This window comes from Ailuropoda melanoleuca, chromosome 12 (assembly GCF_002007445.2).
Source record: "Ailuropoda melanoleuca isolate Jingjing chromosome 12, ASM200744v2, whole genome shotgun sequence".
Lineage (NCBI taxonomy): Eukaryota > Metazoa > Chordata > Mammalia > Carnivora > Ursidae > Ailuropoda > Ailuropoda melanoleuca.
Window position 1 is genome coordinate 78374719 of NC_048229.1, and position 11654 is coordinate 78386372.

Sequence of the window (11654 nt, forward strand, 5' to 3'; positions counted from 1 at the left end):
TGATGGCATTTGGCCTCTGTCACCTACACGCTTCACTTCCCAAAAGGCACAGGGGCCGCCGTTGCTGCTCTGTTGGGCACGTTCCAGGGAGGCCGACTCTGGGGCCGTCCTGGGGATTGTGTCCACCTGACTGCCAGCCGGGAGGCTTCCTGTGGGCCCCACGGCCCCTCAGTCTTGCAAGCAGAGGGGGCCACGCTGATGGCCAGTCTGCTTTCTGGGTCCAAGTGGTGTTTGCCCACCAGGCTTGGGGGAGGTGGTGGGGGAGGTTGGGGAGGGCAGAGGGGACCCTCCGAGGTGCACCTGGGACAGAACAGATGGCGGGAATGAGCAGAGGGCCCTGGCGAGCAGGTGCATGCAGGGTCCTCAGGGGCCGCCACCCCACCCTGGTTGTGGCCATGGGTCCCAGGTTGATGCCTGCACTGGTAGGTTGAAGCCGGGCAAAGCCCCGGTGGTGCGGTGCTCCCCCTTCCAGCCCCACCAAGCTTGGGGGCCCTGGCCCTGAAGTAGGTGTCCCAGGAAGATGTCCCAAGGATTCCTTTTTAGGGAGACCATTCTCTCGTCTCCTCCCTGTCATCAGGGGTGAGGCCCGGGGGACCAGGCCGGTGTGGTGTGCCAGAGGGCTGGCCTCGCCCTGCACATGCTTCAGTGCGGGATGGGTGGGGGTCCTCGCTCCGGGGTCCAGCACATGGTGCGTGATTGCCTTCGTGGCTGGCTACGTGTGCATGTGGGAGAGCTGATGGCGTCGTGAGTTTGCGGTTTTGTTTCCAGGCTCCCCCACTCCCCTCTCCCAAGTCTGGGGTGTCTCAGCTGTTAATTACACGTGCCCGGCGGCCTCGGCGCTAATCCTCCCAAGTCAGACAGCAGAGGTCACTGCCTCCTGTCATCCCCGAGCTGCCCGCGCCCGCCACCTGGCTCCTGCCGCGTGCCTGCAGGTAATGAGGGTGGTCACGGCCCTCCTGCCGCCGCGCCGGAGTGGGGCCGGGGTGGCTGCCCGCTAATTGTGGGTGCGTGGTCAGGGATCAATCGCCTGCTCTGGCCGGCCAGGGACCCCCACCCCCCACCCCCGGGGGGGATGAGGCTGCTAATTGTCCCTGGCCTCCTGGTCCAAGTGCACCTGGGCCCCCAGGCTCCCCCCGCCCCTCACCCCCTGGCAATTAGAAATGAGGTTAATCCAGAGAGGCAAGCTAATGGCACGAGGCGGGGCCTCTTCTGGGGCGGGTGGTCTGAGGGAGGGGAGCAGGCCCGGGGCCTGGTGCTGTCAGGTGCTCCTGCTTGTGAGGCCCCCTAGGCTGCCTCACCGCAGGGCTCCGAGCTGTGTGGGCTCCGGTCCATCTGAGCTGTGTGGGCTCCGGTCCATCTGCCCCGCGCCTGGAGGCCCAGAACCCTCTTGGCCTTTGACCGCAGCTTTTCTTCCAGGCTCTTGGCGGCCTATGCCTTGACCACCGGTGCTCTTGGCCTGCGTGTGTTTTCCTTCGTTCCTGTTTTGGCTCCAGAATACACATACCTGTCCTCTCCGCCTCCATGGGCAGGGGGTAGACAAGGTCACCCAGGGCGCGAGCCTGGTGGCCGAGCGCAGTGCTGAATGGGAGATGAGCCCTGAGTGCAGGAGATACAGCAACCCTCACAGAGCCAGGGGTGGGCACACCAAGCGAAACGGGTCTCCGCATACGAGGGAGCAGCAGCCGGCCATGGAGAGAGGGAGGGAGTGCGGAAGGTCGCGTACTGTGGGACCATTGATGAGAACCGCCTGAAGTAGGCACATCCTTGGAGACCACGTGGATTGGGGGCTGGGGGTACAGGCTTCCTCTTTGGGGTGATGGCCGCCCCTGTTGGACTTGCGGTGCCCCTGCCGCTCAAAAAGAAGAGCCCCAGAGAAGTTCCGTGGAAATTCAATTTTAAGGGAACAGTTCCTTATCTAGTGTGTTGTTTCGGTTTTTTCAACAACGCAAAGTGGAATTATTTATCAAAGTCTAGATAACCTGCGGAAAACGGCCTCGATGGTCAGTGTGGAGCGGGACAAGGTCTCGGAGTGAACCTCCCCCGCGTCAGGGACTGACCCCGGCTCTCACTCGGCCCCTGGCGGGTAGGGCCGTCTGCATTCCGACCTGTCTACGCGATCCGTCTGTCTGCGCTTGGTGGGGTTTGTGCGACCCAGCCGCGTGGATGTGGGTGGTGCTGCTTCCTGTCCCCGCGGCCTGAGAACCGGCCCTGGGGGGTGTCAGCCCCGCATTGCTGGGTGCGCACCCCGGAATGGGGCTGCCGGCCTCGAGAAGGTGCCACCAATTTTGTAAAGTTGAGCAATCCTGGGTCAGGGTCCAGGACTAACCACCCAGATCTCTCTCCGTCAGGTGGTCAGCATGGGTGGCAGCCCACCAGCCCCCTAGGGCCATTCTGGAACCTCATGGAGGTCACTTTCCAGCCGGGCAGCTCTGCTCACAGGACCGGCTGCATCTGCCTGTGACACCCCCCGTCCCCCAGCTGTGGCGGTCCTGAAACCGGCTTCGGGTGCAGAACGGGGTGGTCACTGCCTTGGCCAGATGTAGCTTGTTTCAAAACCTCAGGCCATCCCCACTGGGAAGGGAAGGTGGCCCATGCTGTGCTCTGTTGGCTCTCCCCAGTGGTAATGACCTCTGACCAGGAGGTCCAGGCCTCACCTGAGCGAGCGGGCAGCAGAGCTGGGCTTGGACTGGCCAGCATGGGGCGGCAGAATTCTTGGGGTGGGGCTGTGGTTGCCGTTTCCTCTGGGGAATCGGGGGTCACAGTTCAGGGGCAGCTCCTTGAGGGACACCCGGCCTCCGTGTTCTTGATTTTGCTGAGCAGAATGTGCTGCTGTGGGGTTGGGACTGGGTGTCTCCATGGGGCTTCCTTGTACAGTTGTACGCACTGTGTACAAGCCTAGGGAGTCCTGTCGAAGAGTTTCGGACAAGAGCACCTTGCTTAGATCAAGGCTCTGTCCCAATGTCGCTGGGTCCTCCACGTCCGGCTGCTCTGCTTCCTAGTGACAGTGCTGAGGCCACGCTTGGCGGGTCAGGGGCCCTGGGGCAGGAAGGATAGAGGGCACCGCGGGGATAGCTTGGCAGCCGAGAGGCTGTCGGCGCCTGTGAGCCATAGGCTGCCCGCCCTCCCCTTCCGCACGAAGGTTCCATCCGGTAACGTGAGTGTGGCCACATGAGGTGGTGTGGAGACATGGTGAGGGTCCCTCGGCCCCGGAACGAGGCAGGTTTGGAGCGAAGTCCGGGAGGATGCCTACACACTGGCGGGATTCTCCTTCGGCGAGGCGTTGTCTCTGCTGACCCTGCTTCCTTTTCCCCCCACCCACGTAGGGCTCTTGCAGACAGAAGGTGCCCTTGGGGACCCTTTGGAAGGGTCAGTGTTTGCCCTTTGAGTCCAAGAGCAGGACGGGGTGTCTCCACGTCTCTGCCTGGGATTGTCAGCAGCGGCCCCCTCGTCCAGCTCTGCCGGAGCCCCTGTACCCGCCCCCCCCCCAGGACCATAGCTTAGCGTGTGCCCTGCCTCGCACGTGGCCCCAGCTGCACTTGTGCTTCCGGATGAAGTGGGGTCCACCTGGGGTCCACGTGGGTAGTCTGTGCCGGGGGCTTGGGCGGCGTGAGCCAGTGTCTGTGGACCCACCATGGTGTGGGCACATGAGGGGGTCTCCTTGCCCCCATAGCGCAGGGTGGATGTGTGAGTGCTGCAGTCTTTGCCGGGCCCAGGCAGGGCTCTCAAGGACCCCCAGACAGTACCGGATGTCCCCGGGCCAGGCCCTGCCTGCACTCCAGCTGCCTCTTAGCTGGGACATGCCCGGGTCACGGGGACTAGAGACCCACGGGGAGAGTGTGGGGCCACTGGAGGCAAGGCGGGTGCCTGCTAGGGGTTGGGACCTGGGGAGCACGGTGACCACCTTGTTGACCCTCTGCCCCTCATGCCCTCTGTCGTGGGGGGAGCAGCTGTTGACCTAAGCAGCTGGCCGGCTTGGCTGCATGGGGGCCTTCTGCTTTGGACCCTGGAGTGCTTGCTTTCCAGCCCCGCCCTAGGCCCTGCCCATCCCAGGCCCCCCACCTCCACCAGCTCTGCCCCCTCCACCCCGTCTCCAGGGGAACAGCGGGTAGGAGTGATGCTGGGCTCCGGGGTTCTTTTTGGGGTGACAGAAGTGGTGGGGAGTCAGGTAGTGTGATGGTGGCACCACTCGGTGTGCTAGAAATCTGCGATCTTTATGCTTTAAATGATGAATTAGGTCTCAGTGTTTAAACCGTAAGAATAGATTGCAGTTGCTATCTAAGAAAAGAGGTGAGCCTCCCGTGGCCACTTCTCCATGTCCCCACCTGCCAGGCCCATCCGGTGCACTGGCCCCCAGGGCCTCCTGTAACCCCTCCGCCCACAAGCACACAGAGGGCTCAGGGCCCTGTTCGGAGCCTGGGGGTCTTGCCCCCACCCCTGGGCGTGGGAACATGTCTGCTCTGCGGGGGGCTCCTCTCTCCATCAGTGTGTAGCGGGGTCGCCCTTCCTGCCCGCCCTGCTTGCGCTCCCGCCTCCTTTCCCCCTTGGGTCGGGTGCCGGGGCGAAGGTGAGAGGCCCTGGGAGTTGGAGCCCCCTGCACCTTGTGCCCCTGCTGGGCCCACCCCAAGTTGGCGGGGGGTCAGCCAGAGCCCTCAGCGGGTGTGACCCCTGCTTACGCTGCTGTACCCTTCCTTCTCCCGCAGGGTCTTCACTGAGCAGCGAATCGTCCCCCGTGTCCTCTCCGGCCACCAACCACAGCTCCCCGGCCAGCACACCCAAGCGCGTGCCCATGGGCCCTATCATCGTCCCCCCTGGGGGCCACAGTGTGCCCAGCACGCCCCCTGTGGTGACGATCGCCCCAACCAAGACTGTCAATGGCGTCTGGAGGAGCGAGAGCCGGCAGGTGAGTGAGTACCAGGGCTCGCGGGGGCGGCGGGGGTAGCCAACGGTGTGAGAAGGACGCCGCTCGGGGGTGGGGAGCCCTCGGCACGCTCACCTGGAGGGTCTTTGTGTTGGGAGGAAATCCGAGGGTGCCGGTCAGGTGGCCACAACCGAGCAGCAGACCAAGGGCTCCCACAACGGGTTTATTCTTTGTGTCTCTGGAGGCTGGGGTTTGTGCCCCCGCTGTGGGCAGGGCGGCCGTCCCCTGAGGCCCCTCTCCCTGTGTCCTCACCCAGCGCTCCTTCTGTGCCCTTTCTTGATGACACCAGTCATGTTGGATTGTGGCCGACCTGAATGACCTCTTCAGAGGCCCTCCCCAAATGCTCCTGTTCTGAGGACTGGGGGGTCAGTACCCCGACATGAGCGTTTGGGGGAGACACGGTTCCATCCATAGCCCCATGTGAAGCATTTGACATGGTGTCAGCACATCATGGCACTTGGCAAACAGTAGCGGTTGTGATGATTGCTCCCACAAGGGTCCAGGTAGGGAGGACGCCAGCATTTCCCTCAACTTCCAAAGCCGCCCTCCCCCCGCGCTGGTACCCGGGGGCTCCCTGGTGCGGCTGCTGCCCAGGGGCCTGCCCTGCAGAAGGCCCTGGGAGCGTTTCTTCATCCCTGTCCCGGCTGACCCCACCACCACCACCTCCACCCCTCCAACAACTTGGGGACTCCCAGTAGGGGGTGGGGGGATGGGGAGCCACTGTGGGTACCCAGCAGGGGGGGATGGAGAACACCGGCCAGGCTTCCCTCCTGGGTTTTTCTGCCGAGTTCCCAGGGGGTGGCAGTACTTGGAAATACTAATTAAACCACCAGAGAAATGGCAGTGGAGAGGCGGGTGGGCACCAAGGCCACACGCACACCCACCACACACGCACCCCCATCATCTTGGTGGATCGGTCTTTGCTCTGCCCTGGGGTGTGGGGGTAGCCAGCCTCTGTCCACAGAGCGGGTGGCCACTAGGCAGGCCCTGACCCAGGGTGCAGATCCGCAAGGAACCCAGCCAGGATCCCTGAATTCCTGGCAACGGCTCTAGGCTGGGACCCTCCTGGGTATGGCCCTGTGTGCATCTCGAAGTTGCCCTCTTGGCCTTTGGCTCTGTTCTTTCTACCCTGTGTGTGGTCGGCGGGTGGGAGAGCACAGGTAGGGCCTGGTGGGCAGATTGCAGCCAGAGGGCTTTGGAGACGCCTGAGCTGGCTCTGGTTTGAGGAGGATGAAGGGTCTTCTCCGGGATCTCCTGCCTCCGGAGGGGCTCGCTGCTTCTTGCCGTCAGCCACCTGGCGATCCGCCTTGACCTCAGGGCCCGGGGGTGGGGGTTCCTGGGTCCTGCCTGCGGTGTCCCTGGCTCAGCAGTGGATGGTGACAGCCGGCCGGGCCCCGCCCTGCCCCAGAGGGGCTCCCTTCCCCGCATATCCGCCCAGATTAGGATGCCTCCCATGTATGCCCCTCGTCTGGTGCCTGCGCCATGGGACTCCTCCGAGGGTCCTGCCTGCCTCAGAAACAGTTAGTAACCCCGGAGAAAGGGCCCTGCTCAGTCCGCTCCAGCCATTTACAACCACAGCGCTTAATGGAAACACTAACGCCACCAGGGAGGGCGGCGGGAAGGGAATGGGATCAGCAGGTGATGTATGGCTCATCGGCTCTGCACAAAGGCGCAGCGGAGAGTGTAATCCTTCTGGGGAGGGGAGCCGGCAAGAGGCGTGGAGGCAGGGTTGTGATGGGGGGGGCCTCCCGCCAGGTGGGGAGTCGTGGGGGCGGGGCTCTGGGCCTGTCCCTCCGTCACCGGGGTCGCCGGGGTCCTGTTTCCCAGGTAGTGGGAGCCGCACAGGACAGCTGAAATGAAAAATGGTCAATTTTCAAGCTAACAGGGCATGTCCTGCCTGTGTGACTGGAACCCTCTCTCTAATCACTGGAGAATGAAGGCTTTCCCTCCCTCCCGCCCTCCCCCTCGTCCTCCCTTCATCTCTACAGCTGTGCCTGCAGCCGCCACTCAGAGATCAAAGCTGCCCCCCCTCGCTCCTTGCCGCGCGCCTGTCTGCCGGGAAGCTAGTGGGAACCCAGCGTGCTCTTGGGGGGCCCCGGGGTGGCCTGGCCCCGGCCCTGCCCCCACCCAGGCGGCCTCTGCACGCCCCAGGACTGCCGACCTCGTTCCCAGGTGCCCGTCACGAGCGTGGCAGGGCTCCAGCCAGACAGGAGGCGCGTGGGTCCGGCCTGCCGAACCCCTTGCCCGCCCGCCTGCCCCTCCCCCAGGCTCTCTGGCACCTTGTGTGTCCTCTGCCAGCAGGAAGGTGCCATCTGGCCCAGCCGTCTTCAAGCCAGGCTTTGTCCTGCTGAGGGGAGAAGGGGCTTCTGGGGACGCTGTGCTGCGGGCCCCTCCTGCGTGGCAGGGGCTCCCCGGGGGGCTCGGCTCTGCCGTTGGGTTCTATCAGCGGTGCCTGAAGCACACACGGGGGGCGGCGGCCTGGTTTGTGGAGGGCCGTCCAGAGCTTCTCCCCACGTGTTGTCCTCGGGGCAAGGACTCCCCCCAAGGCTTCCTGCCGGCCTGCGTGAATGGTCTAGCCCCTCGGCTACTACTGTCTCTGTCCCGTTCGGGAAGCTGGGGAGCTTTCTTATCCAGAGGGTGTGCCCTATTCAGTCCGTCCCAGGGCGGCCCCCACGAGGAACGGAGCACGCTGCAGGGTGGCGTGGGGCACGCGTTCGAGCCCGGCCCCGTGCTAGGTGTGCAGCAGAACCCAGCAAGCCCTGACTTCCAAACAGCCACTGCGACGCTAGCGTGGGTGGGCCACGGGCTGGTCCTTCACCCTGCTTCCACTTGATATCCGTGCATCTGTCCCTGTTGCCCCAGGAGCTCGTGCTGTGATGGGCACCCTTGGCAGATGGCGAAACTGAGGCACTGGGCAGCGATGGGTCTCCTCTAGGGTCTTCAGGACTGGACGGGAGCCCAGCCTTCTGTCCACACAGGCATCTGTGGGACTTGAGGCCAGGCGCGGGCCCCTGTATAGAAGTCTCTGGAATGGTGGGAGGTGGGAGTTCTGGGCTGCTCATTCTGACCCGGGGTGTGGTGTGCATGCGTGTGTCCCCTTGATACCCGCCATGTGAATGCCCCTTCGGGGAAGGACAAGTCAGAGTTCGCGAACCTGCAAGGACCCCGCGGTGAGCAGAGGGGCCGTGCCAGCGTGCAGGCAGGAACAGATGTTGCCGCTCATTAAAAATTCCAATCAGCGGTCTGTCTCCTTCGATTAATTATCACGGATGTGTCTTCTGGAAGGCCGGGGAGGGCGCGGCGGGCACTGGCCAGGCCCACCTCAGCTGTCCCCCGGCCCAGCCCGCCTGGTCCACAGGCCTGTGGCTGCTGCTGGGGGGCCGGGGGGCTCGGAGAGCGCAGCCGCAGCAGCTCTGCTGCTCCCCCTCCCCCCAGCGGTGCCAGAGGACCTTGGACCTGGCAGAGCCAGGAACACGGGGTGGAGGAGTGGGGAGCAGGGTCTTCCCTGGGGGCGGGGCTCAGCTGCCTCACTGAGGAGACTCTCAAAGGGTTGTGGTCCCCCCTTGTTTTCAGAGTGTGCTTAGTGTTTTGTGACGCAGTGGAAACACCATGGATTTGGGGTGGACAGGCCGGGTTTGACCCCCACAACTGCCTCCTGCTTTCTTGCGGCCCTGGTTTGCTGTCTGCTCAGCAGGAGTGGCCAGACCTGATGCAGGGAGGGGGGGGTGGTGGGCATGGCAGTCCAGCCACCTGAAGGAAGGGCCTGGTCGAGAAGCTCCTGGGGCTTCCGGGAGGCTGTGGCCATGGCCTCAGAACCCCCATGGCTGAGGTTAGGCTGGGGCTGGTGGTGACCTCGCTCAGGCTGAGAAGGGCTGTCATGACGGATACCCCTCCCTGCTCCAGAAGATTCTGAACAGACCTCAGGAGCCCCCGACTGCTGTCGCTGCCCCCAAGTCTTGCTGCTCAGCTCCCTTCAGCCATGCAAATGGCAAGAGCAGTCACAACTGTGGGTGGCATGTGTGGCCAGGCACGGCAGGCTCTGCCCTTGGTCTTGGTCGGGGCTCCTTTTCCTCCTCTTCCTCCCCCTTCCTGCCTTGAGCAAGGCCTTTCTGTGGTACCCAGGGTCTGCCCCCCCACCGGGCCCCAGGCCCTTCTGTGTTCCCACGAGTGTGGGGTCGGCAGGGCCACAGCCCACCGCCAGTGCGTGCAAAGGTGTCCCCAGACAGGTCTGACCAGTCGGGGTAGCACAGCTGCCTACTGTGGCTGCTGCCAGGACCCCTCCCGGGGGGGGTTGGCAGCGGGGTTCGCCTGGCATGTTCTGCCCGTGGGCAGTGCCAGCTTCTTGGCTGCGACTCTGTGGGCGCCAGGGGGCCAAGGATCTGTGATGCACGCCGGCAGCTGGCAGCACAGCTGACGCCTCAGCCCCTGGGGGTCGCCTGTGCACGCTTGGTGAGCCGCGTGCGGGGGGCTCCGGCTGGTTCCGTGGCTCCCTGCTGCAGAGCGGAGCTCACTTCCTGTGGCTGCTGGAACGACCCCGTCTAACTCCCCGCTGTGGGTTTGGAGCTGGCGTGACCCTGTGAGAAGTGCACCCTGGGAGGGTGTGGATGTCGGTGTGGGCGGGGGCCCCTGCTCTGTGCCTTGTCCCAGCGATGAGATGGGTTTCGGTCCAGCCCTCCTGCCATGAGAACCCGTGTCCTCCGGAAGGGGAGACCACCTTCTATGTGCCCCGCGAGATGGGGTGGAAGCCCTTCAGGAGAGCGCATCTTAGACTGTGCACCAGAACGCGAGCTGCTCTGAGTCTGGAGGAGGCCCCAGCCTTGTCGGCAGCGGCCTCAGCTGGCCCATCCCCTGCACCCCGGTCCTGACCCAGTCCTCTCTGTCCTCCAGCAGGATGCCGGCTCTCGGGGCAGCAGCAGTGGTCGGGAACGCCTCATCGTGGAGCCCCCGCTGCCCCAGGAGAAAGCGGGGGGCCCAGCCATCCCCTCCCACCTGCTCAGCACTCCCTACCCTTTTGGCATCTCCCCCAGCTCTGTGGTGCAGGACTCACGCTTCCCACCACTCAAGTAAGTCTGTAGATGGGTGGGCCGGGGCGGGGGCGGGGGCGGGGGCGCGTGCGCTCGGGGTCTGGATCCGGAGGCTCCGGCGGCGGGTCTGCACCAGCTGAGGCTGAGAGCCGCCAGATGGTGGCTGAGCCCCGGGCCGCGGCCCCGTCTGTGCCTGCTGTCCATCTGCACGCTGAGACGATGGCTGGCTCTCGCGCCCTGCCCAAGCCCCCGGTCGGGGCTCTTGGAGCCCCGGGCTCCTCCAGGCTCTGGGTGGCAGGCCTGAGGAGCGGTAGCTGTCCACCTCTTGTTCGTGGGAGCCAGGACCTGTCCCTGGAGACCCTTCGTTTGGGCGGAGGCGGGAGCAGCGGTGTGCGGGGGACTGACCCATTGCCCAGCCCGGAGCAGGAGCTCTGCTCACTGCTGTCCTCCCCTTGTCCGTCCATCCCCACCCGCAGCCTCCAGCGGCCTGTGCACCACGTGGTCCCCCCAAGCACCGTGACTGAGGACTACCTAAGGAGTTTCCGGCCCTACCACACCACCGAGGACCTCCGCATGTCCTCCCTGCCTCCCCTTGGCCTGGACCCCGCTGCTGCCGCCGCCGCCGCCTACTACCACCCCAGCTACCTGGCCCCGCACCCATTCCCCCACCCGGCCTTCAGGTGAGGCACCCCACGGAGTCCCCTCATGTCCTGGGGCCAGGCTCCCCAGCCTTCCGCAAGTTAGCCGTTAGGGGTTTGCTCCTGGTGGGAGTCCCCCATTGGCCGTGCTGCCGCTGCCCCAGTGGCTGCCTGTGTCGCTGCCGGCCTACTGGTGGCACAGTGCGTGGCTTCACGGAGAGGAGGGAGCACTTTGCTGCTTGACTGGGAAGCCCCAGGGCAAGCGTGTCCCCCGTCTCTGCTCCGTGCAGGAGCCTCCCAGGTCCCAGCCCGACGTGTCTGTAGAGTGGGGGCTGCTGCTCATAGGGGGCCTGCGGTGGGGCCTGGAGGGGTCCTGGCTGGGCTTTGGGGCTGGCCGTGGCCTCTGTCGCCAGGGCCTTTGTGGAGGCTCCCGGCCATTCCGCCCTGGCTAGGGGGTACCTTCGGATGGGCCTGGGCTTTGTTTCCTTGAACTTTGGTTCTCACTGGGCCCCATCTTCTCTGCACAGGATGGATGACTCCTACTGCTTGTCAGCCCTCCGGTCCCCCTTCTACCCCATCCCCACCCCCGGCTCCCTGCCCCCGCTGCACCCCTCCGCTATGCATCTCCACCTCTCCGGGGTCCGCTACCCCCCCGAGCTCTCCCACTCGTCCCTGGCTGCGCTGCACTCGGAGCGGATGTCCAGCCTCAGTGCCGAGAGGTAAGCCACGTCCTGGGCCGGGCCGTCCCTGCTATTCCTGCATGACAGCGCAGCGTGGCCCGCGCTAGGGCCTGGCTCAGCCGCTTGTGTCCGCGGTCTGCTCACCCGCGAGGTGGGGAGGGACGGGTGCTAGACTTCGCGCTCCCAGCCGGTGCCTGGCAGCTCGGTGGTCCGTCGCCGGCCTCCTGGCACGAGCAGCACGTGCTGTGAGGCTCGGTCCGGGGGACTTCGAGTCTCCGGAGGCCTGCGCGTCTGCTGTCGTGGCACAGGTTACAGTGCTGGTCTCCCACTCCCGGGAGTTCTCTCGGGGCCCGTGCCTGGTGTCGCGTCGCCGCCCCCACCCCCCCACCCCCCC

At 65.1% G+C, this 11654-nt stretch overlaps 1 protein-coding gene across 5 annotated transcripts in view; it reads left to right on the forward strand.

Moving 5' to 3' along the window:
* GSE1 (Gse1 coiled-coil protein) overlaps positions 1–11654 on the forward strand; it is a 422793-nt gene that overhangs the window by 392623 nt on the left and 18516 nt on the right. For 4 of the 5 annotated variants that reach the window (XM_034639709.1, XM_034639711.1, XM_034639710.1 and 1 more), the window contains 4 exons: positions 4701–4900; positions 9806–9981; positions 10419–10622; positions 11108–11299. In XM_034639709.1, the coding sequence (XP_034495600.1) occupies positions 4701–4900; positions 9806–9981; positions 10419–10622; positions 11108–11299 (772 nt within the window). The remainder of the gene's footprint in view (positions 1–4700; positions 4901–9805; positions 9982–10418; positions 10623–11107; positions 11300–11654) is intronic. The other variant, XM_019803731.2, reaches the window with a different exon arrangement.